This window comes from Sapajus apella, unplaced genomic scaffold (genome assembly GCF_009761245.1).
Source record: "Sapajus apella isolate SASKATOON/1434 unplaced genomic scaffold, GSC_monkey_1.0 scaffold54, whole genome shotgun sequence".
Taxonomy (NCBI): domain Eukaryota; kingdom Metazoa; phylum Chordata; class Mammalia; order Primates; family Cebidae; genus Sapajus; species Sapajus apella.
Genome location: NW_022436994.1, coordinates 4,651,155 through 4,675,361, shown reverse-complemented (window position 1 = coordinate 4,675,361; position 24,207 = coordinate 4,651,155). Strand labels below are relative to the sequence as shown.

The 24,207-nt window shown below is 48.0% G+C and overlaps 1 protein-coding gene and 2 long non-coding RNA genes across 10 annotated transcripts in view; 2 read left to right on the top strand and 1 right to left on the bottom strand.

Annotated features, from left to right (window-relative positions):
• Positions 1 to 1,370, top strand: part of LOC116527321 — an 8,204-nt gene extending 6,834 nt beyond the window's left edge. The window contains exons 2-3 of the long non-coding RNA XR_004258493.1: positions 440 to 445; positions 1,357 to 1,370. This is a non-coding gene — a long non-coding RNA (uncharacterized LOC116527321). The remainder of the gene's footprint in view (positions 1 to 439; positions 446 to 1,356) is intronic.
• GRB10 (growth factor receptor bound protein 10) overlaps positions 1 to 24,207 on the bottom strand; it is a 203,571-nt gene that overhangs the window by 175,038 nt on the left and 4,326 nt on the right. For 2 of the 8 annotated variants that reach the window (XR_004258489.1, XM_032244200.1), the window contains exon 1: positions 17,490 to 18,534. The exons of 5 other annotated variants lie outside the window; for them this stretch is intronic. Coding sequence is in view for 2 of the 3 variants with exons in the window: in XM_032244200.1 (XP_032100091.1) it covers positions 17,490 to 18,158 (669 nt within the window). In the remaining variant the exon portion in view is untranslated. Of the gene's footprint in view, positions 1 to 17,489; positions 18,535 to 24,207 lie in introns of those variants that run through there. One more of the 8 variants, XM_032244199.1, reaches the window with a different exon arrangement.
• On the top strand, positions 16,665 to 17,300 carry LOC116527320. The gene is made up of 2 exons (XR_004258492.1): positions 16,665 to 16,848; positions 16,995 to 17,300. It is a non-coding gene; the product is annotated as an uncharacterized LOC116527320 (long non-coding RNA).

Here is a 24,207-nt window from a genome sequence, read left to right as displayed (position 1 = left end):
GAGGAAAATGCCCCATACCGAGGGGGGGAGGGTTGGGGGGGCCCCGAGATCGCCCCATCGCCCCCCCCCGGGGGAAAAAAGAGAAAACCCCCGCCAAAAAAAAAAAAAAAAAAAAAAAAAGGAAATCTGTATCAAAACGACATCTGCACTGTATCAAAATGACATAGCCAAGATATGGAATCAATCTAAGTGTCCAACAACAATGAACTCATAAAGAAAATGTGGTACATATACACAGTAGAGTACTATTCAACCATAACAAAGGAGTGAAATCCTATCATTTGCAACAGCATGCATGAACATGGAGGCCATTATGTTAAGTAAAATAAGCCCAGCATAGAAAGACATATGACATGTTCTCACTCACGTGCAAGCTATGAAGTGGATCTCATGAAGACAGAGAGTAGACTGGTGGTTGGTTACCAGAGCGTGGGAAGAGGAGAGGGTACAGAGAATGAAAGGAAGGTGATTAATGGACACAAACATATGGTCATCTTACTGATTTATGTAATACTAGGCCTTATTTCTGCTCATTCTTGAAATAAGTACAGTTAATTAAATAAATCAGTAAGGTGACTATAGTCCACAATAATCCAATGTACACTTCAAAATAGCAAGAAGAGAAGAATTTGAATGGTTCTAGCATTCACACAAATATTTCCGGTGGTGGATAATATTCAGTAAACTTATTTGATCTTTGTGAATTTTATGAATGTATTAAATTATTTAATATACCTTGAAACCATGTATATCTATCACGTACCAATAAAAAAGTAATTAATTAATTCCACACACAAAAAAGCCAAAAGAACCCAGAACACCAACCTTGAAGGAGGGCCATGAGATGGAATAGAGAAGCAAAGTGGGAATTTCACTCTCTACAGACTTCTGGGTTTGACTATTTAAAATAAAGATCACAAACTACTCATGCAACCTTAAAATTTATCTAAGAAAGAATGTTTTCGTCCAGTTTCAGGCCAAGGGTCCTATATGCTTTTCCTCACACAAAAACGTATACACTCAGAGTCCCTCATGATCTCCCTCTGCCCTTGTGGAGCTCCCTTTCTAGGAATTCTAGAGAAATCACTGCCCTAGACCTAAACGCAATGAGGCTATTAAGTGCTTGAGGTCAAGTCATATGAATATTAAATGCAAGGCCGTTTTCTATACAGGACACTTCTGGAAATACTTAAGGACTTCGTCCTTCTATTTTCTTTTCTTTTTCTTCCCTTCTTTTTCCTTTTCTTCTTCCATTAAAGGAGTTGGGGGGGAAAAGATACACCGAGGAAAGACATTCTTGCTTGTGGAAGAGACGTAATGTAATCATAATTGTTAGAACTGTACGAGCAGTAATAGTTTGGAGTGAAGAGGCGTGCACAGTTAAGACCTCTGCTCTCCCCAGTGAAGAAAGCTGTGGGGAAACAGAGTCAATGTGCTTCGGATGCTTTATCACCATCCCCGAACAGCCCGTTGTCAACATTAGCCCATCACCAGGACATACCCCAGAGCCCAGCAGGGCCTCACATTCTGTTTTAAAAATGATGTATCTTTTCACTCTGTATCATTTGTACATTCAATACTTAACTATTGTATGTTCTAGGTTTTCAGGGTAATGTCTATACTAACGTGTATAAGGAAGACCCATCCTCAATTCAGAAAATCAAAAATTTAGCAAAGACAATGAAAACATAGGGTTCCTACCAACAGGAATGGTTGGTAAACAATGATTCACGGCTCTGAAATGTACGATTATCGTACAGTCGGCAGGTCGCACAAGATTGAACACTGGCACAGGGTGTGGCCATTTTAAAAATGACTTTATTTGGCAGTTTAACCTAACTTTTCTGCAGTGTTCATTTTTAATGAATGTGCATCATCTCCTTTATTTAATCTTCTTGGTCTCCTGCACAGACCGGTGCAACAGCCTCCCAGGTACCCTCACCCTGGCAGCCCAAGGCAAGAGGACCAGAATGCCTGCCCAGACACCTGAGGCAGGAGTATCAGGCTCCTAGCCCCTCTGGCTCCTGATCCCCGGTTCCAAAAGGACACCTGGATCCTGAGGGTATAGGGCAGGCAGATGCAGGCAGGCATGAGACACCTTAAGAGTAGGCATACCAACCGCAGGGGGAGTCCTGTGTTGTTTCCTGCCTCCAAATGCAGACAACTTCCATCCGGGGCAGCCTCTTGCATCTGTCTGCCCCAAGACCACGCTCTCCGGCCACGCGGTCACACAGGCTCCAGAGACGCTCCACAGGAAGCAGGAGGCTCTGGTCTGGGCAGAGCTGGCCCACTTTGAGGCCCCTATCCACCACACTCATGAGTCACCGTGTGGCAGCCCCCATGCAACACCCTCCAGACCCATGAGAGTCCCTATGGCCCCTGGCCAGCTACGGGCGTAGCTCAGCTCCCAACCCACCCTTGGGGACCCAGAGATGGTTCTTACGTCGTCCTATCCAGGTGTCTTTCTTAAATCAGACCTAGCAGTGAACCACTAGGCCCATCATGTTGGCAACTCTGTGTCCTATGCTGGGCTGTTCACATCTCGTTGTTCACAGACATGATTCATCCACCACTTTGCTCCTGTGTCGTGATCCAGAAGCCAAGCTGTACCTCTCAATGACCTGTTCTGCCTTCCTAGAACTGGGGATACCAGCTGAGGAGGCAGGAGAAACCCATGATGCTTTCCGAAGCCGGTTCCTTCTCTGTGCAGAGGGCCTCAGGTGATCATCTGCCTCCTATGCTAGGGTTCTGAGTGAGAGCTCAGCATTCTGCTTCCCAAAAACACCTACCCAGCAGCCCTACGGTGCTGCCCAGCTGGGTCGGCTCAAACCTCTCCCAAAACCCCCAGATCCGCCGCATCATTGACACCTCCCAGGCCTGCAGCCACCTGGACGCAGCCTCAGCTCCCATGACTTGGGGACAAACTATGCAATGACAAAGGCAAACTCTGAGTGTTGCGTTAGCTAATGGAAACAACCTGCAAACTGGCAAATAATTTAGAAAAATTGATGCAGGAAGCTCAAATACCAGATTCTGCACTAATTCTCTTTTTACCTGACTCTTGTAATTTGGGTAGAAAAGATTAAGATTCCATTGTTACCTCCTTCAATTCTCAAATAAGAATTCAATTGCCCTAACAAGGACTCCATAAACCCCGGGTTCACTGTGGTCATCTGGGTGGTCTGTTTTCACTTCCTTCATAATCACCTCTTTCTGTTTCCCTTTAGTCCCGAAATTCATATTCTTTCATTAATTCATTCAACATACACTTACCATGTGCTGTGTTCTCACTCTTAGCATTGTGAGTTACAGAGCCATCTCCAACATGCTCCCTAACCTGGTTTCCATAGTCTATGAATGCAAGATGCCAAAGTGCAACCAAACCCCACCCATTGGTCAAGACCGTAGAATGAAAATCTTGACAGAAGCAGCTTGGGGCAAGCATGACTGACCATTGCTTTTTTCAGTTCTGCAAAAGCGGCATGCAAGAATTCTGGAGGAGCTTGTTCACAGGTTTCTGAAAGGGGGCCCTCAGCTGTTGATGAGGCCCACAGGGAACCGCCCTCCACAGCTGGTAACTTAAGTTCTAGCTATTCTCAAATCATTGGCCAAAGAACAGCTCCTCCTTTTCTATTTCAGGAAGTTTGCTTCTTGGCCCAGAGGCAAAGCCAAAGGGAGAAAAGCAGAGCCCCACTCACTGGGCTGATGAGCAGTAAGCTACCCAGGACCACGGGCGCGACTGGTGTCCAAGCAAATCACTCCAATGCCCACCTCTGAGGGGAATACACCTTAAAGCATCCACTACTCCCGATGGCAATGGAGTTCCCGTGATGAGGCTGCATTCTAATCAAAGCTAATTCAAACTTCCTTCGCTCCACCATCAAAATCCACTCGTAGCATTTCATTACGGGAGTTATCCTTCTCTCTATGATTTGAGCCATTAAAAGAGTCACGACAATCTGATTTCAAACTGTCTCCTGTAAACATTACTAAGTTTCCTCTAAATCTTTTTAGAATCCCACTGTCCTCCACTGTCATGATGCCAAGTGGTCAGGAATCTGACCAGAGCCATGCAGTCACACAGGAGGTCAGGCTTCCTAGGAGGAAAGCACTGGGACCCAAGAAGGAACCTGTCCTTCATATTCCCCAAAACCACCTGCTCCAGCTACTGAAGGAGCTTCTCTTGCCAAATATAGATCAGGTCCTCCCCACTCCTCCATCCTTCCTGACAGAGAAAAACGGGTCCATGGCCATTACTGCCTCCCCCTCTCTCTAAGGCCGCCTTTCTACAAAGTCGGCTCATGGCCAGTTCTGCCCATCTTGTACCCCATGGTTCAGGGCTCTCTGAGCACCACACTAAGGACCTTTGTGCTTTAGGAGGTGGTGGGACTCACAGGACCTCTGACAGGGCACAGCACAGCCACAGCCACATCTGTGTGCATACTCAAAGACTGCCAGCCTGCAACAGCAGCGCGGAGGAAGAGGATGGAGACCCCTGCTTTCTCTGCAACACCCTTCTCTCCTCAGCTCCTTTACACGTCAGGTAAAAAGAGCCACCTCTTCTGATTCTCCAGTCACTGCCAATGAACATTCCTTTGTTCCAAGGCACTCTTGGGTGGCTTGTCGAATGACACTGATGTCACAGTTTCTTCTACGGACCTTTAGTTGGCCCCCCAGTAAAGGTGACCTGAGGATAGAAACTGTCGTACCTACCTGGGCAGCCAACACAGGGCAGGGAACAGCATACAGGCTCGACAAACCCTGGGGGAAGAGACAGAGAGACAGCTGTCTGTGCTTGTGCATCACAGCCCCCGCACTCAAGCTGTGCCAAGCTTCCAAAGAGTCCCTTGAAGGCTGCTGCCCTGACTGGTCCCAGGCTCTGCAGTCTCAGGTGACTGAGGCCAATCACTTCAACTAGTTCCATCAAGGTGGTATGCAGCATCTAGCATTACCACTTCCAGGCTGCATCCACGTTTTAACACAAAAAGGGATAAAATTATTCTAGAAGACTGAAGAACTAAGTTCCCTCATTTGTTACATAATATGGACCAAATATCCTCAAGATCTCTCTGAGGCCTAAGCTGCTGAGCTTCTAATTCAAACCACAGATACGAGAGAACAGCCGGAACTGGTGCTCCCCAGGCACCTCCCTATCTTCAGCGAGGGAGTGCCGTAGCCCCTGGCCTCCCAGGCCTCTGCCCAAGTCCCTACAACTGTGCTTCCACCTGTCACATGTGGTAGCCTGTCACATGGTGCCCACATATGAGCGACCTCACCCCTACGGCAAGACCTCCAGGAGTGATGAAACCACTTTATCTTACTATCTTCAAGATAATAAGATAGCTGTGTCCCTGTCCCTCCCATTCCCTCACAAATGCACAGTGGAGTTTTCTAGAGGCCACATGACATGCAACTGACTGCAGATGGGGGGATCCAACTGCCTTCTCATAAAGCAGACATTAAAGGGATTTAAAAAGCACCAAACAATGCCATTCTTTTCATTTTTTTTATTTTGAAAATACAGCTTTTTTTCCATAAAAGATGTTATGTCTCGCTGGGCGCGGTGGCTTATGCCTATAATCCCAGCACTCTGGGAGGCCGAGACGGGTGGATCATTGAGGTCAGGAGTTCGAGACCAGCCTGGCCAACATAGTGAAACCCCATCTCTATTTAAAAAAAAAAAATGTTATGCCTCCACACAATGGGTTAATATTCTTTTTACATGAAGAAACAAATATTTTTGAAATGCCTGTCAATTCCTAAAATGGTAAATTGCAGTATATACAGCCAAATATTCACAGCCCTTTGGGGCCTTCAGTAAATTTTAAGAATGTCAAGGGGCCCTAGGACCCAGCCCTTGGGGTACTCCCCTGGGAATTTCAGCCTGGGCCAACACCCAGGACTTCAGTCTGCCCTGTGGGACAGGCTGACAGATGCCAAACCTCCACCCCTAGACACAGAACTGCTGCCCAACGAAATTCTGCAAAGAATCTTAGCTTTTACGGAGTACAAGCCCATGGACATTTCTTCATTCAGAAAGATTTTCTTAAAAACAATACTGAGTTTGAGATTTGGCCACACATATGACCATCAATGGCCAGAACCCACGTGCAACTCAGCCTGCTCCACACAATCCGCAGGGCCTTCCACTACAGTACAGTCCACTCCAGTCCACTCCTCCAGGGCCAGTTTGAAGTCGGGGGTCCCAGAGGGTTATTGTTTTTGAAAAGTGGCTCAATTGTTCTCCCCAATGGCTTCCCCTGCTTGTTGATTCTGGCAAGATGCATAGCTCCAGGTCATTTAGAATGTTCCTCCCTTGTCTCCTGCATAAGCCACACAAATGGGGAGAGTCAGAAGGAAAATGTCATATGTCCAGTATTTCCAGTTCTCAAGCAAAGTACAGCCAGCAGGACGGACTGCCCCCCTGGGGTTGCCAACACTCACAGGTGGCCAGACCTTTACCATCTGCCCTCTCCCTGTGTTAAAACAAGGGCCAAAACCAAACAACACACATCAGCGCCCAGGATTTGTGCTCCTCTCAACTGATACTGCTCCCAGCTATCTGTGCCCTTTTGTTTAAGCTGGTAGAAGAGACCGGAACCCACAGCCCAGTAGGAATGAACCCCAAGCCTCCCCACAGCTTCAAAGCAATGTCCTCGCCTCTCTGCCCACTGCGGGATTACCACTCTCAGGACTCAGCATGATGCTTAACAAGAGGAAAGAGAATATTTCTGACCTGGCAATGTGAGACTTGCTCTCTGAATGGGGCATGGGCCTTCCTTATATCCATTACTTCAACTCATGGTCAGGATACTACAAAGGTAGAAAGTTCTTACCTGGAGGAAGCCAAAATCCACCCTGAAATGTCATTACAAAGCCAACCTAACTTGAATGGTATATGTGCCCCCTAAACCTGGCACTAAAGTACCACAGACAAAATGAAATTATGATGGGGATGCGGAACTATTCAGGAGACCTCCTTCAACATCACCACCACCCATGGTCTGGATCATTTTGAGACATAAAAAGGGTGTAAAGCTGTGAGAACGTTGGTATAAGAACCCTCCTTGCCTCCAAAAGAGCACTCAAAACCTAAGGGCTTTGCTGCAACCCTCCAGACTACAACATGGCCACGAGGTCTGGAAAGAAAGGTGAACCGACACCACACTACAACATGGAACAAATTCACGTTACCTGCATCTCCCAACTCCCCAGCCACCTCGTTCTGGGCTTCTAGATTGCATCCTGGAGCCAAGAGTCCCAAGACAGTCAAAGAATACAGAATTGTTCCAGATACACTCCACCAAGGAAAGCGAATTAAGTACCTGTAAATGTGTGTTACAAATTCCACAACAATCATGCTCAATGGTGAAAAAGTGAAAGCTTTTCCCCCAAGAGTAGACACAAGGCAGAATGCTTGCTTTGGTCACTTCAACTTAACACACGACTAGGAACTCTAGCCGGAGCAATTAAGCAAGAAAAAGAAATGAACGCCATCCAAACTGGAAAGGAAGAAATAAAATTATCTCTGTTAAACCTTTAGAACAAAACGTAGGGAAAAATCTTTATGTTGACATTGGATTTGACAATGACTTCTCAGACGTGACACCAATAGCATGGGCAACAAAAGAATAAAATAAATAAATGAACTTCAAAACTTAAAAGCTTTTGTGCATCATAGGACACTCGGAAGACAGTGAAAAGACAGCCTGCCGAAAGGGGCAAAATAGCTGCTTATCATGTAACTAATAAGAGTATTACCATCTAGAACATATAAATTCCTACAACTCAACAACAAAATGCAAATCAAAACCACAGCGAGCTATCATCTGACACCTTGTATTAGTCCGTTTTCACACTGCTGATAAAGACATACCAGAGGCTGGATAATTTACAAAAGAAAGAGGTTTAATGGACTCACAGTTCCACATGGCTGGGAGGCCCCACAATCATGGCAGAAGGTGAAAGGCATGTCTCACTTGGTGGCAGACAAGAGAAGAGAGCTTGCGCAGGGAAATTCCCCTTTATAAAACTGTCAGCACTCATGAGACGTATTCACTATCACTAGAATAGCACTGGAAAGATTCGCCCCCATGATTCAATTACCTCCCACCACGTCCCTCCCACAACATGTGGGAATTATGGGAGCTATAATTCAAGATGAGATTTGGGACAGAGCCAAACCATATCACACTTATTAGGACAGCTATAAGGAAAGGAAAGGGAAAAAGAAAGGAAGGGAAGGAAAGAAAGAAAATGAAAACTGTCAAGTGTTGGCAAGAATGTGGAGAAATTGAAACACTGGTGCATTATTAGTGGGAATGTAAAATGGTCCAGCTGCTCCAGAAAACAGTTTGGCAGTTCCTCAAAAAGCTAAGTATGGAATTACCATATAATGAAGCAATTCTAATCTGGACATATACGCAAAAACATTGAAAGCAAGGTACTCAAAGATACTTATACACCGGCTGGGCGCGGTGGCTCACCCCTGTAATCCCAGCACTTTGGGAGGCCGAGGCGGGTGGATCACGAGGTCAAGAGATCGAGACCATCCTGGTCAACATGGTGAAACCCCATCTCTACTAAAAATACAAAAAATTAGCTGGGCATGGTGGCGCGTGCCTGTAATCCCAGCTACTTAGGAGGCTGAGGCAGGAGAATTGCCTGAACCCAGGAGGCGGAGGTTGCAGTGAGCTGAGATCGCGCCATTGCACTTCAGCCTGGGTACCAAGAGCAAAACTCCATAAAAAAAAAAAAAAAAAGATACTTATACACCAATGTTCACAGAAGCATCATTCACAATACCCAAAAGGTAGAAACATAAATGTCCATCAACGGTTGAATAAACAAAAAGTAGTATGCACATACAAGGAATATTATTCAGCGCTAAAAAGGAATGAAGTACTAATGCACGCTACTCCATAGATTAACCATGAAAACATCACGCCAAGTGAAAGAAGACACTCACAAAAACCACAGATGATTCCATTCACATGAAATGTCCTGGACAGGGAAATCCACGTAGACAGAGAAGTTGAGTTCCTCAGGGTTGGGGAAGGAGAGGGAGCAATGGGATGGCAGGGAGTGGCAGGTATGATAGCTAAAGGGTACAGGGTATCCTTTTGTTCTAAAATTGACTATGGTGGTAGTTGCACATATCGTGAATATATTAATTGAACACCGTATATACAATGTGTGTGTGTGTGTGTGTGTGTGTGTGTGTGTGTGTGTGTGTGTGTGTGTTTATTCATCGATTTCTGCAGTTATAACAAAATACTTGAGACTGGATAACTTATAAAGAACAAAATCTCTTTCTCACAGTTCTGGAGGCTGGGAAGTTCAAGATCAAGGCGCCAGCATTCAGTGTCTGGTGAGGGCCTTCTTGCTGTGCCCTCACATGGCAGAAGTGCAAAAGGGGATGCTAGCTCGTTCTCTCCAGCCCTTTGATAACAGCACTAATCATTCATGAGACTAGAGCCCTCATGACCTTATCACTTCCCAAAAGCCATACCTCTTAATACTGTTGCATTGGGGAGGTGATAAGGCCATAAGGAAACACAAACATTCAAACCATGGCATTCCACCCCAGGCCCCCAAAATGTATGTCCTTCTCACATACAAAATACATTCATTCCATCCCAATAGCCCCAAAGTCTTACCTTATGCCAGCATCAATTCAAAAGTCTGAAGTCTAAAATTTCATCTAAATCTCATCTAACTCAGATGCCTGTGAGACTTAAAGATGTGTTTCAACCTAAGCAAAACGCCTCAGACTTCAGCAGTGGCTCACTCCTGTAATCTCAGCACTGCAGGAGGTTGAGGTAGCCAGATCCCTTGAGCCCAGGAGTTCGAGACCAGCCTGGGCAACATGGCGAAACCCCATCTCTACTAAAAATACAAAAATAAAATAAAATTAGCTGGGTGTGATAACACACACCTGTAGTTTCAGCTACTCAGCAGGCTGAAGTGGGAAGACAGCTTGAGCCCAGGAGTCAGAGGTTGCAGTGAGCCTAGATCATACCACTGTATTCCAGCCTGAATGACAGAGTGAGAGCCTGTCTCAAAAAAAAAAAAAAAAAAAATAGTGGGACAGATGAAGAGCAGACATTCCCATTATAAAAGCGAGAAACAGGAAAGAAAAAAAGAGACAATGGGTCCCAACCACAGGACAAACATTATCTAGAAAATAAATCTTTGGTTCCATGTCCTGCCTTCCAGACACAATGGGGCAGGAGTTGGGCTCCCAAGGCCCTGAGCAGCCCTGGGGCCAAATGCTGGGCACAGCCCGCACAGCGGCTCTCACAGGTTGCAGCAGGGTACCTGCAAGCTCTCCCAGGCTGGCACTGCACACTGGGAGCTCTACAGTTATAGGCTCTCAGGGGCAGCCCCACCCCCACAGCTCCATTAGACATTGTCCTTGTGGGAGCTCGCTGGTGTGGCCTTAATCTCAAGACTCTGCTGGGCACTGTCCTAGTGGGGGTTCTTTTTTGGCATTCCTGCCCCTATGGCTCCATTAGGCATTACCTAGCAGGGAGACTCTGCAGCAGCCCTACCCTGCAGCAATTCTCTGTTTTAGCCCAAGACTTTCTGAGGCATCCTTCCAAATTTAAATGAAGGTAGCCATGCACCCACAGCTCTTGGACTCTGCATACCTGCAGACTTAGCACCACGTGGATGCCACCTAGGTTTATGGCCTGTGCCTTCCAGATCAATGGAACTAGCTGCAGTGGAGCCCCCTTGAGCCATAGCTGGGGCTGCCAAGGAGGGCTGCACTGTAATGCCGAGAGCAGAGGCTTGAGGTGGGGCTAGGCAGTGAATGCCAAGGTCCTTCAGGCGCCCAAGGCCTCTCTTTTGACATAGTTCTGTTCCATAGGCCCTGGTATTCTGGGCGTCTGATAGGAGAGGCAGCACTAATAATCTCTGAAATGCCTTCAGGATCATTCTTCCATTATCTTGATGAATAGCATCTGGCTTCCTTCTATCCAAACTAATCTCCTTATCAAAAGGTCACTTGGCCACACCCTTAGTGTTTTCTCCCAAACATGCTTTTGCAACCTGGGCAAGCTAAAAATTTTCCAAATCCTTAAATTCTGCCTCTTTTTTTTTTTCAAAACAGGGCCTCATTCTGTCACCCAGGCTGCAGTGCAGCAGGCGGATCATGGCTCACTGCAGTCTTGACCTCCTAGGCTCAAGTGATCCTCCCACCTCAGTCCCCTTGAGTAGCTGAGACTAAGTGTATGCCACCACACTCGGCTGTTTTTTTATTTTTATTTTTAATAGAGATAAGGTCTATAATAAATATGTTTACTAGATATGTTGCCCAAGCTGGTCTTAAACTCCTGAGTTTAAGCAATCCTCGCACTTTGGCTCCCAAAGTGCTGGGATCACAGGTATGAGCCATAATGCCCAGCTCTGCTTCCCTTTGGATTATAAATTCCATTTTCAATTCATTTCTCTCACATTTTACCGTTAAATGTGAGGTTAAGAGAATAGAAAGAGATAACATGAAATTAAGAGAAGTCATGTAGCACACTGACCACTACGCTCAGGGATTTCTCCCACCAAATATCCCAGGTCGTCACTCTTAAATTTTGCCTTCCCCAAAGCCCTAGAGAATGGGCATAATTCAGCCAAGTTCTTTGCCCCTTTGTAGCAAGGACTGTCTGTCCTCCAGTTTCCAATAAGATAGATATTCATTATTTATATCTATGACCTCATCAGAATGGGCCTTATTGCCTGTAATTCTACCAGCATTCTGATCACAACCACTTGGAAATTTCTAAGAAGGCAGAGGTTCTCTCCACAGCTCTCCTCTTCTTCTGGGCCCTCGCCAGAATAATTCTTAATGCTCTATTCACGGAAATCTCAGTTTTTTCTAACAAACACTTCCAAACTGTTCCAGTCTCTATCTATTGCCCAATTCCACTTTTCTTTTAAGTACCTGCCATACAACACCCCACTCTCAGTACCAATTACTGCCTGTCTGTGCTGCTATAACAAAATCCACAGGTTAGGTAATTTATAAATAACAGAAATGTATCTCTCATGGCTCTGGAGGAGAGGAGGTCCAAGAGCAAGGCACTGGGGTTCAGTGTCTGGTGAGGGCCTCCCTCTGCTTCCAAGATGGTGCCTTGCTGCCACACCTTCCAGAAGGGAGCAAATGCTGTATCCTCACAAGGTAGAAAAGCAGAAGACAGCAAACCCATTTCCCCTCAGACCCTTTTAAAAGGGCCCTAATTCCATCTATGTCCACCCCTATGACTTAAAACACCCCCTAAAGGCCCCAACTCTTAATACCATCACATTGGCCATTACGTTTCAACACACAAATTTTGGGTGATACATTCAGACCACAGCAATGTGTATACACACACACACACACACACACACACACACACAAGTGCACATATCTGTAAATATACTAATTAAATTATACACTTCAAATTTAAATGGGTAATTTGTATGGTATGTTGATTATATCTCAATAAAGCTTTTTTTTTTTTAAGAGAAGAGTCTACGAAAAAAACTAGCCCATAAAGATACATGCACACATATGTTGACTGCGGCACTATTTACAATATCAAAGAAATGGAACTAACCCAAATGCCCATCCGTGGCAGACTGGATTAAGAAAATATGGTACATACATACCATGGAATACTATACAGCCATAAAATGACATGATATATCATGTCCTTTGCAGGCACATGGATGAAGCTGGAAACCATCATCCTCAGCAGACTAACACAGGAACAGAAAGCCAAACACTGCATGTTCTCACTGATAAGTGGAAGTTGAACAATGAGAACACATGGACACAGGAATGGGAACATCACACAGCAGGGCCTGTGAGGGAGGGGAGGGGGTGAGGGGGGGGAAAGCATCAGGACAAATAGCTAATGCTTGTGGGGCTTAAAACCTAGATGACGGGTTGATGGGTGCAGTAAACCACCATGGCACACGTATACCTATGGAGCAAACTTGCATGTTCTGCACAGGTATCCCAGAACTTAAAGTAAAATGAAAATAAAAATAAAAAACAAACTCATCCAATGAAATAATCAGCACAAGAAGGGTTCTAGCCCCACCTTCTGACCCCCCAAAATTTGGAACCACCATAGCCTAGACTTCTTCCTCCTAAAGTGTCACAGCACATCGTGGCACACAAAACTTCCTGAAACGTTGTGCCATCAAGAAAACAACTTTCTCTAATCCAATGTTTCCTCACTTACTTGGCAATACATTATTAGCTCCTGTAGACTCTACAACCTTCAGGAAGCTTTAAGTTGCCCAACATCACCACCAGCCGAGGAAGACTGTTAAAAGATGACAAAGGAAGGGGTCCAAAGTCCCATGGAGTCCATCAATGCATTTACTGACCATTAGGGCAGGCACAAATACAAAAATTCAGAAGTGTCTTTCCTGTCCAAGGAAGAACTCTGGCTGTAGAATTTTTCAAAAGGTGGTATTAAGCAGAGGTGATCCACACAGTGGAGCCTTATACACAGAACGGACTTGCAGGTACAAACAAGGCTGCTGCTTTCATGCCACCTACCTTGACAGGAATAATAGGACAACCCAATCCTACCTCCAAGGATAGGGTCAGGCTCATGCTGACAGAAGCAGGCAAGGGCCCCAGCCAGCAGCCCCACCGAGAGATCTTCGTTGCTTCTCTCTACGGCGTGGAGGCCTTCTTGGTTCCAGGCTGTGATGCTGAGACATGAAGGCACTGAGCAGGGATCTCGGAAAAAGTGGGTTGTTAGCATGCAAAAGCTCAAAGCCGATACAATTCCTACATTCTTAAAAGGAATGCAGGTGGGCCTTCTAAATCTGCTTCAAATTCTAAAGGTTTCAAAATTTCTAAGTGTTCTATCATCATAAACAAAAGAGAAACCACTAAATGAAATCCACAGGAATCTGACTGGCACGGTGGCTCACACCTGTAATCCCAGGACTTTGAGAGGCCAAGGTGAGTGGATCGCCTGAGATCAGGAGTTCGAGACCAGCCTGACCAACATGGTGAAACTTCATCTCTAAAACAATAACAACAACAACAAAAATCCACAGACAAATGTCAAAGCAGGACACTACAAATATTTGCCACTGGAATAAAGTATGGACACATTTTAGAATGTCATTTATAACAACGTAGGGCTAATCACCAGAAAATGCTTGGTACAAAAATTCTTAGATTAAGTATAGTTCTTACCATGTAGTGTCCTCTCCAGAGAATTTCTAGAGAAAAAGACATTAAAGCTAACATGGGGGAAAATGTATTAAAACCTTACTGCACCAAGTGTGGGCCACTGACTAACTGCAAGCATAATGCGTGGGAGCTGGTCAGAAACCCAAAACCTCAGGTCCCACCCCAGACCAACGGAATTAGAAGCTGCATTTTATCACCAGCCCCAGGAGATTCACGTGCATATTAAAGTTTAAGTAGTGGTATTTCCAGACATTGTTAATATTTAACTTGTATCGGAACTGAAATGTGTCAGCTCCCTTTAAGAAAATAAATAAGCAAAATACATTAACATCGCTATTTTATTGTTCAGTCAACCCAGGGCATTCCTGGACTCACCCTCCCCTCCTACACAGATTTCATTATTTTCCATCTAAGCAAGGCAGGAACAGATGACCGAGACAGACTGGCTCCTCAAACACCTGTTGAGTGAATAACAGGTGGGGTGCCTTGTCAAAAGCCACCCAGAGGACTCCTTGCCATTCTCATCCCACTTGAATGCTGAACAACTGCTCAGAGCTGCACGGCCATTGTTGGCAAGGGCACATGGCCAGTCTCAAACCGCCGGGACTACCTTGACGGCACTCAGAAGCTGGCTCCCAGACACAGCACAGGAAAGGAAAGGAATTATTTGTAGCTGACTTACAGGTACCATTTACACATTTAGAATTTTCTTCCCTCATTAGTATCAGATTTGTGCCTGAGGCATCTAGAGTTCAGCCCAGACTCTCCCAGGTACCTGCAGGCAAGTCTCCACAGACCAGAAATGTCCCTGGAGAGATAGTCCTGGACTCCCCACCACCCCCCCAACCAAGGAGGCAGAGAAAAAAAGGGAAGAAAGCAGCAAATGGGGCCAATAAATGCCTACTGCCCCCACCCACCGCAATCCTAGCCACAGCTCAGCGTTTTCTGGCCCCTTTAATTTAACCTCTGCCAGCCGTGAGAGGAACAAAGCCCACTCCACATAAAAACAGAAGGAAATACGTCTCCTGAACGAATCAGAATAAACCGTCATGGAAAGGGTTCCAGGGTTGGGGATGGGTTAGGCCTTTGTGGATCATGCTCAGCCAGTGAATTTTGTGAAATATGAGAAAATACCGTCCATCACAGCAGCTCTGCACATGATGCAACACGGCCATGCCCACTACCAGATGTGCCAACTTATTTTTTCAACTGACAGAAAAGACAGAAACAAAAGGCCCACACAAAGGCCTCTTTTGACATGTGCTCCCAGACCTCCCAGGGTCCACAGGGCTCAGACTGACTCAAGGCCAGCCCCTGTTCTGCCCTTGACCCTTCAGACAGGAGCTGCCAACTTTCTAACTGAATCACCAGAAGCCCCACTGGTTACAAGGCCCAGAACACTACATCAGTTCTCACACTTTATGCTTCTAAGGATCACCTGGCAGCCTTCGCAAAGACAAAGAATTCTAGGTCCCAAGCCCAGAAAGTCAGTTTCATAGCTCAGAGCTGAGGCCTGGGGATAAGCACCAAGAGCCCATCGGCTCTGACGTAGGTGGTTCAGAGGTCACACCTTAAAAACCCTGGTCTCTCCTACACATTCTTCCTCCTGTGAATTATGAGAATGCAGCCCCCACCCCACTCCCAAGTCTGAAAGGAAGGTAAAAGCATTCAAGTCCAAACGAGTTTCCTAAGACATTTTTACAAGTCACAAGTACATTCTCCAAGAAGCAGCCTGGCTTTTGTGGGAACCCAAGTGTCAGTGAATTTAGCCTGTAGCCTAAAAATGCAAATTTTGGAATCTAACCTCCGAAATTCAAAAGATGCAGTGTTCTCTGGAAGTCTGGAAGCTCAGTTCTGGAGTGGTAATTACGTGATGGCTGGAGGAGCAACTGGTGATGGAAATCCTTAGGAGGCGCTAAAAATAACTCACATTTTAATCTACCGATCTGGAACTTCACTCACCCCCTTCATCCCCATCGTGCAATTATCATAACTTCATTGACTGTGTTCCTCAGCAGTTAGTATGCACCATTCTCAATCCTACAAGGTAGTAACTAGTATCCCTGATTCACAGGTCCAGGTACAAGGGCAGGTAGCACAAAGAGCAGGAGGGGACAGACCACACTGCACTCACACCCCAACCTACAATTAAAAACCGTCCTTTAGTGCGTGGCTGCCAAGAACCTCAATCTGAAATAAGTGTTCTCTACCACCTTTCTTCTCCGGAGTGACAGAGAGAAAGGAAATCCCAAGAAACCTTTCTGCCCCTGCCCACCACCTCCCCTGTTCCCACTCAGGCCAAAGGAAGAATGCATGGCCCCAGCTCCCACCCCCGATGCCGACAGCAAAGGAGCAGAGACAGGCAGGAGACTCCAGGCAGCACCCGAGGCCCTGGCCGCCAGCACGTCATAATCCCGGCAGTCCTGCCTTTCAGACTTAAAAAGAACAATGAGGAAAGACACCCACGCTTCCCCTCGCTGGGCTGGGAAGGAGAGCTTTGCGGGTTTAGACTGCAGTCTCCCCCGCCCCTAGCCACCTGTGTGCCGGCTCCGCAGACGAGGTCCCCCCAGCACCCTGGCAGGGACCGTGCCATCAACAGACAAATGGCAGCCGACCAAGGAGGCGACTGGCGTGGGGAACAGGTGATCGATTGTTTTTCTGAAGATCAAGGGCTAGGAAGTCCTACGTGTTCGTACGCACAATTTTTTGAACTCCATCAAGAACGCGAACCCCATGCCCACACCTTCGCCGCTCAATTCGCATTCATTGTCTGACATGCCCCTTCCAGAGAGAAGGTGTTCAAGGAGAAAGAGGCGGCGTGACGAGACGCGTTTACCCACGGCTCGTATACGCGACCATATGCCAGCAGGTTTCAGCGAAGTCCGGCAGGCGCCGGGATTCCGTTTTTCCGAGAAAGCCCGTGCAGTAGCCCGGGTGCCCGGACCCGCTCGTCTCCCAAGCCGGTTCCCACACTCGCTGCCCAGCGCCTGGCGAGGAAGGAGCGGGCGAGGTTCCCGCGAGTCGCCGTCACGGGTTTCCGAGGGTACCGTTACGACTCGTTACATAATATTAAACAATTAAGATTTAAAAATGGTTACATAATACTGTCCTATGGCTGGCGGCAACGAGGCTCGGAATCCGGACTGCAGCGAGCCCGCGGCAGGCGGACGCGGGGCAGCGCGGCAAGACCTCCCGGCCTCCCTCCCCGGCCCTGTCCGCCGCGGCCGGACCTCCGCAGCCCGCCGTCCCGCCCGCCGCCCCCCGAGCCCGCGGCGGAGCCCACCTGAGTACCTGGAGAGCGGGCGGCAGCACCCGCCGCACGGGGTCGCTGCGTGCGCGCCGCCGGCCCTGGGAGGGCTTCGGGGCCCGGCCCCCGCAGTGCCCGGCGCGTGGACAGCGCTCCGCATGGACAGCGCCGGGAGCCGGGCGGGCCGCTCCTCCACGGCTCCGCCCCGGACAGGGGCCTGCGGCGCTGAAAGCCGACCCGGGCCCGAGGCCGCCGCGAGCCAGGCGAACGCGCTAGCACGGAAAGCGGGCCAGCGCCGCCTCCGGGGACGCCATCCGGGCGAGGGTGGGATGCCGCGCCGCCGCCCGAGTGCGTCTGGGGGCTCCCAGCGCCATCACCGCGCGGGTGCCCGGAGGCCCCTCCGCGGAGCCAGCCGCAATCTTCAGCCGCCGAGGGACCGGGCGCTCCCGAGGAGCGGGAGGACGGCGGAGCAGTGCCCGGTCCTAGAGCACAACAGGAATCCCAGGACCAAACCCATGTGACGCGGCCACGCCCCAACGCCCGGCGGGGGCCCTCTGCTGCCCAATCCCCGGATCCCTGGTTCTCATGGCAACCCTGAAGAACCCCTTGTTCCCTCCACTGCCTCCTCTCCTCCCCCACAGCCCCCCCGCCTGATGGGCAAGGACGCGCACACTGGCCACTCTCACGATGCCGAAAGCCCTCCATGTCTACCCGCTACGCTGCAATCGGAGCGGGGCGGGAGACATCGCGGCCGCGGCAAGTCGGAGATGCCGCCAGCAGGAGCAGCCTCCCACCTGCAGGGCCGGCCAGTTCTGCTCTTCCACGGTCACTGTCGTCTCACCCCCTCCCCAAAATGTCCTCAAAATGTCAGAGCAAGAACCAGGAAGGGAGAGGCTCTTTCTGGAAGCCACAGGCTCTTTCTGGAAGCCACAGGCGTAACGTTACTGAACATCGAGGACAAAGTAGGGTTCTATTTCAACCGAGAGTCAGCGAGGGAAAGAACAGATCCTATACATACTAAGCATCTGCTATCACTTCACACACACACCCCACACCACACACACCCCACATACACACCACAGAGGCACCCCACACACACACATACACACCACACACACCCCCACGTACCACACACACACACACACCCCCCACGCACACATACACCCCACAAAGATACACGCACAAGCCTGCAACGATGGAAGCAAAACAGAAGGTTTGGAGATATTCACTGCAGTTTACAAGGCCACAGCAAGCAGTAAGAGATTTTCTACTCCCCTCTGGCCGAGAACATGGTAGGAAAAGGGGGACGTTGTAGACAGCAGTAACTAACAGTCAACAGGGGACGGCTTCTGAAACTGATATCCTATACTGCATTCGCATGCACTAAGGGGCAAGGCACTGGGAAAACCCCATCTCAGCCCGGGGTTCAGAGAGCAGAAAATTTACCCTAGTCCAACTGCTCTGAGGCCAGCTCAGGCCCCTAAAGGGCACCAGAGAGGCTGGAGAAACTGCAGATATACTCCCCCCAAGAAAGGAAAGCCTCCAAGGTGATCATGACCACAAAATTGCAATCTGCTTAAGTCGATCAAACAAAAGCAGAGTTAAGGCTGGTTCTGAGAGCAGCCGAGAGCAGCGTGTTCAACACAACACGAAGGGTAACAAGGCTTTCTCACAGTCCAGGCTGACCACACAGGGCCTGGCTACTACAAGAAACACCGAAGGTATTATTGCTTTTAATTCTAACTGCACACTCCTCAGTGAAGATGTCACAGGGAGAACATCACAAGCCACAGAATGAGATGGAAGCACAGACTCGAACCCCGAGATTCTGGAAGAAACCGAAGTGCGGAGAGCAAGTAACTTGCTTGTCCAAAGTCCAAAGCAAGTTACTAACTGGGAGAACTCCACGTTCCTTCCAGACTCCAGATTTGAGGCTTCTCTGCGGTCTGACACAGTGGCTCTACCCACCTCTGCAGTCAACCCTGGGAAGGTGGCTCAGGGGTTCCTCTGACTCGGTGCCCAGTAGCTCCCAGCCTGGATGGTAAACTCCTTTGCCTGAACATCCCACGCACCCTGCAGTCTCCGGGGCTAGAACAACAGGTTGTGCAGGTCAGAGGGCTTCCCTGCCACACTCCCCTCTATTACAACATGGCAGAAGTCTCAGTTCGAAGCAGCTGTTCCTGGATATGGGAAGAACAAGAGAGATCATTTCTCTTGTTTTGATGGAAAGGAATCTTGAAAAGCCAGACCTTCACTAAATGGCTGACGAGACACACATTTTGCTTTACTAGGACAACAGGAACAGAATCTTGGAAAAGTCAGAAGAGCCAGTGGACAAGGGGTAACTAGCAGCAAAGGAGCTAAAGGCTAAGCTGGAAAGTGGAGATGAAGCGTGATGACATACTCAGTGAGAGTCCAGAAAGTCTCAGGAATTAGAACTACCATTCACCTCTGGAAATGGGAAACACAGAGTCCAAAACAAGGGGATTAATTAGAAGTGTCAGGAAGAGCTGGGCCCCAGTTCATACTGCGTCCTCTCCCCAGCTCCATCAGCTAGGTGACTTCTTTTCTGGAAGCAGGGACGCAGGTCTCTGGACCAGGGTCAGTAGGCACAGCCGTGCCTTTAGTTCCAGAAAGATGTGGTGGATCACATGCTAGCTGCCATATGAATCCTGCCAACATCCCCAACAGCTCCCAGAGCAGCACCTCCAACAGAAGTCAAAGAGGCTCCTGCAGAGCTGAGAAGAGACCTGAAGGCATGGGCTTCAGGGGTGCCCCCACAATGAGCACTGATAGGAGACACATCCTCCACCCCAAACTCCTTTCCAGCACTGTCTGGAGGATTGGGAGCTCGTGACACACTCCAGCCCCACATGTGAAACCAAAGACTTCACTCAATGCTGGGCACTGCCCGCCGTAGGCACCCCGCCTCACTGTGTACCAAGAATCCCTCCTGCCAGCCTCCCTCCCCAAGGCTGGCACACCCTCCTACCACAGAAGCACACAAGGTTTTGCCATAGGCTCTGCTTTCCAGGTAAGCTGGACACAAGCAGAAAAAGTAAAAGTAAATTTACAAATGGTAGAGGTGAAACAATATAGAAAAAGTTTTTTAAAATTAATATCTTCAAATGAGGTAAAAAGATGTATCTATGAAATAAGTATATTGTGCCATTAAAAAAAGAATACTCACTTTGAATACCAATATTATGTGTCAATTGTCAACCGTATCAAATGTACAGGATTCCCAGTAGCGGGAGAGGCTGTGGGTGTGTGGAGCAGAGGGTATGGAGGAAGTCTCTGGACATTCCATTCAGTTTTGCTGTGAACCTAAAACTGCTCTAAAGTCTATTTTTAAAAAAGGTCCTAAGAAATTCAAAATGAAAATAGAAACAAAATCCAATAAAAAGGTTAAAAGGTCAAAATGAAGACATATCCCAAAACCTAAAAACAACACAGCAGTTACAGGCTATTAGATCAAAAATACAGAGCACCAATCCAGGTTACTAAAAACCAAATAACTGCCGTCCTAGAGAGAGAGAAGAGGAAAATGGAAGAAATGAAAGAATTAATTTAAAAACATGTCCAAGACCAGAAGGATCTGAGATTCCAGCTTACATGAGTCCTCAACATACCCTGCATAGAAAGTGTGGACCCAAGAAGACAGATCTTCAAGGAACTTCGGAACAAAGGCACAGAGAATATCCTACACGCGCCCAGACATGACAAAACAAAAAACAAACCGAAAATCCACTCCGGTACTCTTTCATACACAGAATCAAGAATCAGAAGAGCAGGCCAGGCACGGTGGCTCACGCCTGTAATCCCAGCACTTTGGGAGGCCAAAGCGGGCAGATCACGAGGTCAAGAGATCGAGACCATCCTGGCCAACATGGTGAAACCCCGTCTCTACTAAAAAATTCAAAAATTAGCTGGGCGTGGTGGCGCGCACCTGTAGTCCCAGCTACTTGGTTCTGAGGCAGGAGAATTGCTTGAACCCAGGAGGCGGAGGTTGCGGTGAGCTGAGATTGTGCCACTGCACTCCAGCCTGGCGCCTGGCAACAAAGCAAGACACTGTCTCAAAAAAAAAAAAGAAAGAAAGAAAGAAAGAAGAATCAGGAAGAGCATCTTTCTCAACCCCCTTCTGCCTAAAGGCAATGGAAGCCTTCAAATTTTTTAGGGAAAACTATCTTTAATTTAGAAATCCATATTCAGACAAACTGTAAACTGTGAGAGTCGAAGGAGGGCATTTTCCCAGACACGCAAGGTCTCAAAAAGTTGGCACACCTTGTGCGCCTCTTTTTGGAAACTTCCTACAGAAAGTACCCCATCAAATTCTGGAAATAAACCAAGAAAGAAAATTCACGAGATCCAAGAGAAAGGCAAAGGGGCATTGCCAGGACAATGGAGAAGAAAGACTCCCAGACAACAGCTGTGCAGGGAGCCCCAGAGCAACCCGGCCTGCTGCATGTCCAAAGGCACATGAGGAACTCCTTCCGAAGGTAAACCTGCAGATCACCTTCGGCCTCGGAAAGCAGATTCACCCAACTCTGTATGTTTGGAGGGGATAATGACAAGTGCATTTAAAAAACTGCAAAAACAACTCCAGGAGAAAACAAAATGCCCTAGGAGACAATTGCAGTTATCACAGTATTCTACGTGGCTCAGCTATGAGCGAGCGGCATTAGGGGACCGTCCCAGCACTGCATACTGACGGAGCCGAACGGACCAAAAGAGACAACAGGGAGACAAGAAGAGTGTAGGGGGGATGGGGCAAAAGTGCACCATCCTCACCTTCCATGAGGTTTGAAATCAAAGAATAACACGAAAAACGGGGCTCTGGAGAGCAGGGAGAGGAGGAGGTTGCCAGGAATCACAATCTGTTGTTTAGACCTCTTTGGAAATACTGAGGTACATGTAGGGGGAAAAAAATCTGCGGATTAAGTTACTTCTGGGGAATTATTTCATCTTTAAACTATGTCTACATATCATTCTGATTTTAAATATCAAACTAAGTTTTAAAATAGTTTGCTCTGGGTGTGGAGGAATTAGAAAACTCGGTGACCCTTCAGATGAAGAGAACAGAAACACTGTGATATGGACAGGCAAGGACAGCCGGGGGATACCACCCCGGGCAGGGATGGCGGGCCAGGACAGGGCAGCCTGTGTCCACTCGCCGCCCTGCAGGGCCCGGTGGGGAGAAGGCCGGGGAGGCCTGCGATGGAGGGATAAAGCAACAATGAAGCTGGAAGGCCTTCCTGCTTTACCCCTCCCACGTCGCTCCGTCTCATCACTAGGGAGATGCACCCTCAATGCTCTTCTCTCTGGAGGGGAACTCTGTGAGATGCATGCAGTTTTCTTCAGAAGAGAGTGGGCAGTGCCCTAGAAAAGACACCTGGAGGCTTAGGTAACACCCCCGCAGCCTGTCCTGGGCCAGGATGGTGTGGCGAGGGTGAAAAGATAGGTGGGCGAGGTGGCCTCTGGCTGAAACCAGCCCATACAGGACAACTACAGGGCACCAGACATGACCCAGCCAGCTCAGCTTCCCGCAGGATGTGAAGACCCTCTAGGAAAGCAATCCCAACCAGGGCCCCAGGCTTAGCACCAGGCGCTGTTGCTGGGCAGGAGGCTATGGCACAAACTTCTGAATTTAAAAGTTACTCAACTCATGGTAGCTTCTAGTCACTAGGAGTTTCTCAAAGCAGAGAATCCAAAAATTATTGCTATGAGATATGTAATATAATAAAGGTTTTTATACTAAAAGGGATTCTTCACTTACAAAAGGTTGGAAGCTACTGCCTAAGTACTCCCAGGGATAAAAGTTAAAAATTCAATAAGTAAACTAAAGGCTCCACACATCAGAGAAGTGGGGACCTGCAGTCTCAGTGGGGCCCAGGCAGCTTGCAGTGGGCAGCCTTAGGGGTTCCTGACCCTTGATTTCCATGTGAAAGGACAAAAGAAGGTAGAAAGCAGGTCTTCAGCAATTCCTCATGGTGCTCCATTGCTCGGATGCCCTCACAGAGCTCCCCTCTGACAGCTCACAGACAGGGCCAGACAGACAGCATTCTGCAACGTAGTGCCACCTACACTGACCCCACATTAGCTGTGGTGGCCTTAATGCCACAGTGATGAGGATCAACACACGCCAAAGCACTTTCTGTGCCGAGTGCTTTAGGAACCCCATGTTAACAGGCTAGACTGCTGCTGCTCATGCCCACTTCCACTTACCGGACTCAAAACCTTTCAAGGACTTCAGGAAAGAAGGAGGACTCCCACCAGCACAGTCCTGAATAGAGCTCGGAGCCACATCCCAGGGGCACATCAGCCTGTCCAGGATAAGCAGTCCACAGTCATTTTGGTCTCAGCTGGAAGAAGCGCCTCTGTAGAGTCCAGACACCAACCGCGGGGGCCTAAAGACAAATGCCACAGGCTCCACAGGCCCGGAGACCAGAGATCTGTCTACACACCCAATGCTGCTGCCCATCAGAGCTTGCGCGCTGCAGGGGTCTTCACATCTTTCGCTCCTGGTTGTAGGAAACCAATTTTTGACACCAGCTCTTCACTATTATCTGGTTCAAATGGTTTGCAGCCAAGTGAAGTCTGCAGCGCACCAGCTATCTTTGCTCTTAGAATTCTACCTGTGAGTTCAGGCTGTCACACTAAACAGAGTCAACAAAAGGATTCTTACGAGCACTGACTACGGCTCAAAGAACATTTCAGACAAATTCACAAGATTTTGCGCAACTAGCATGTACAA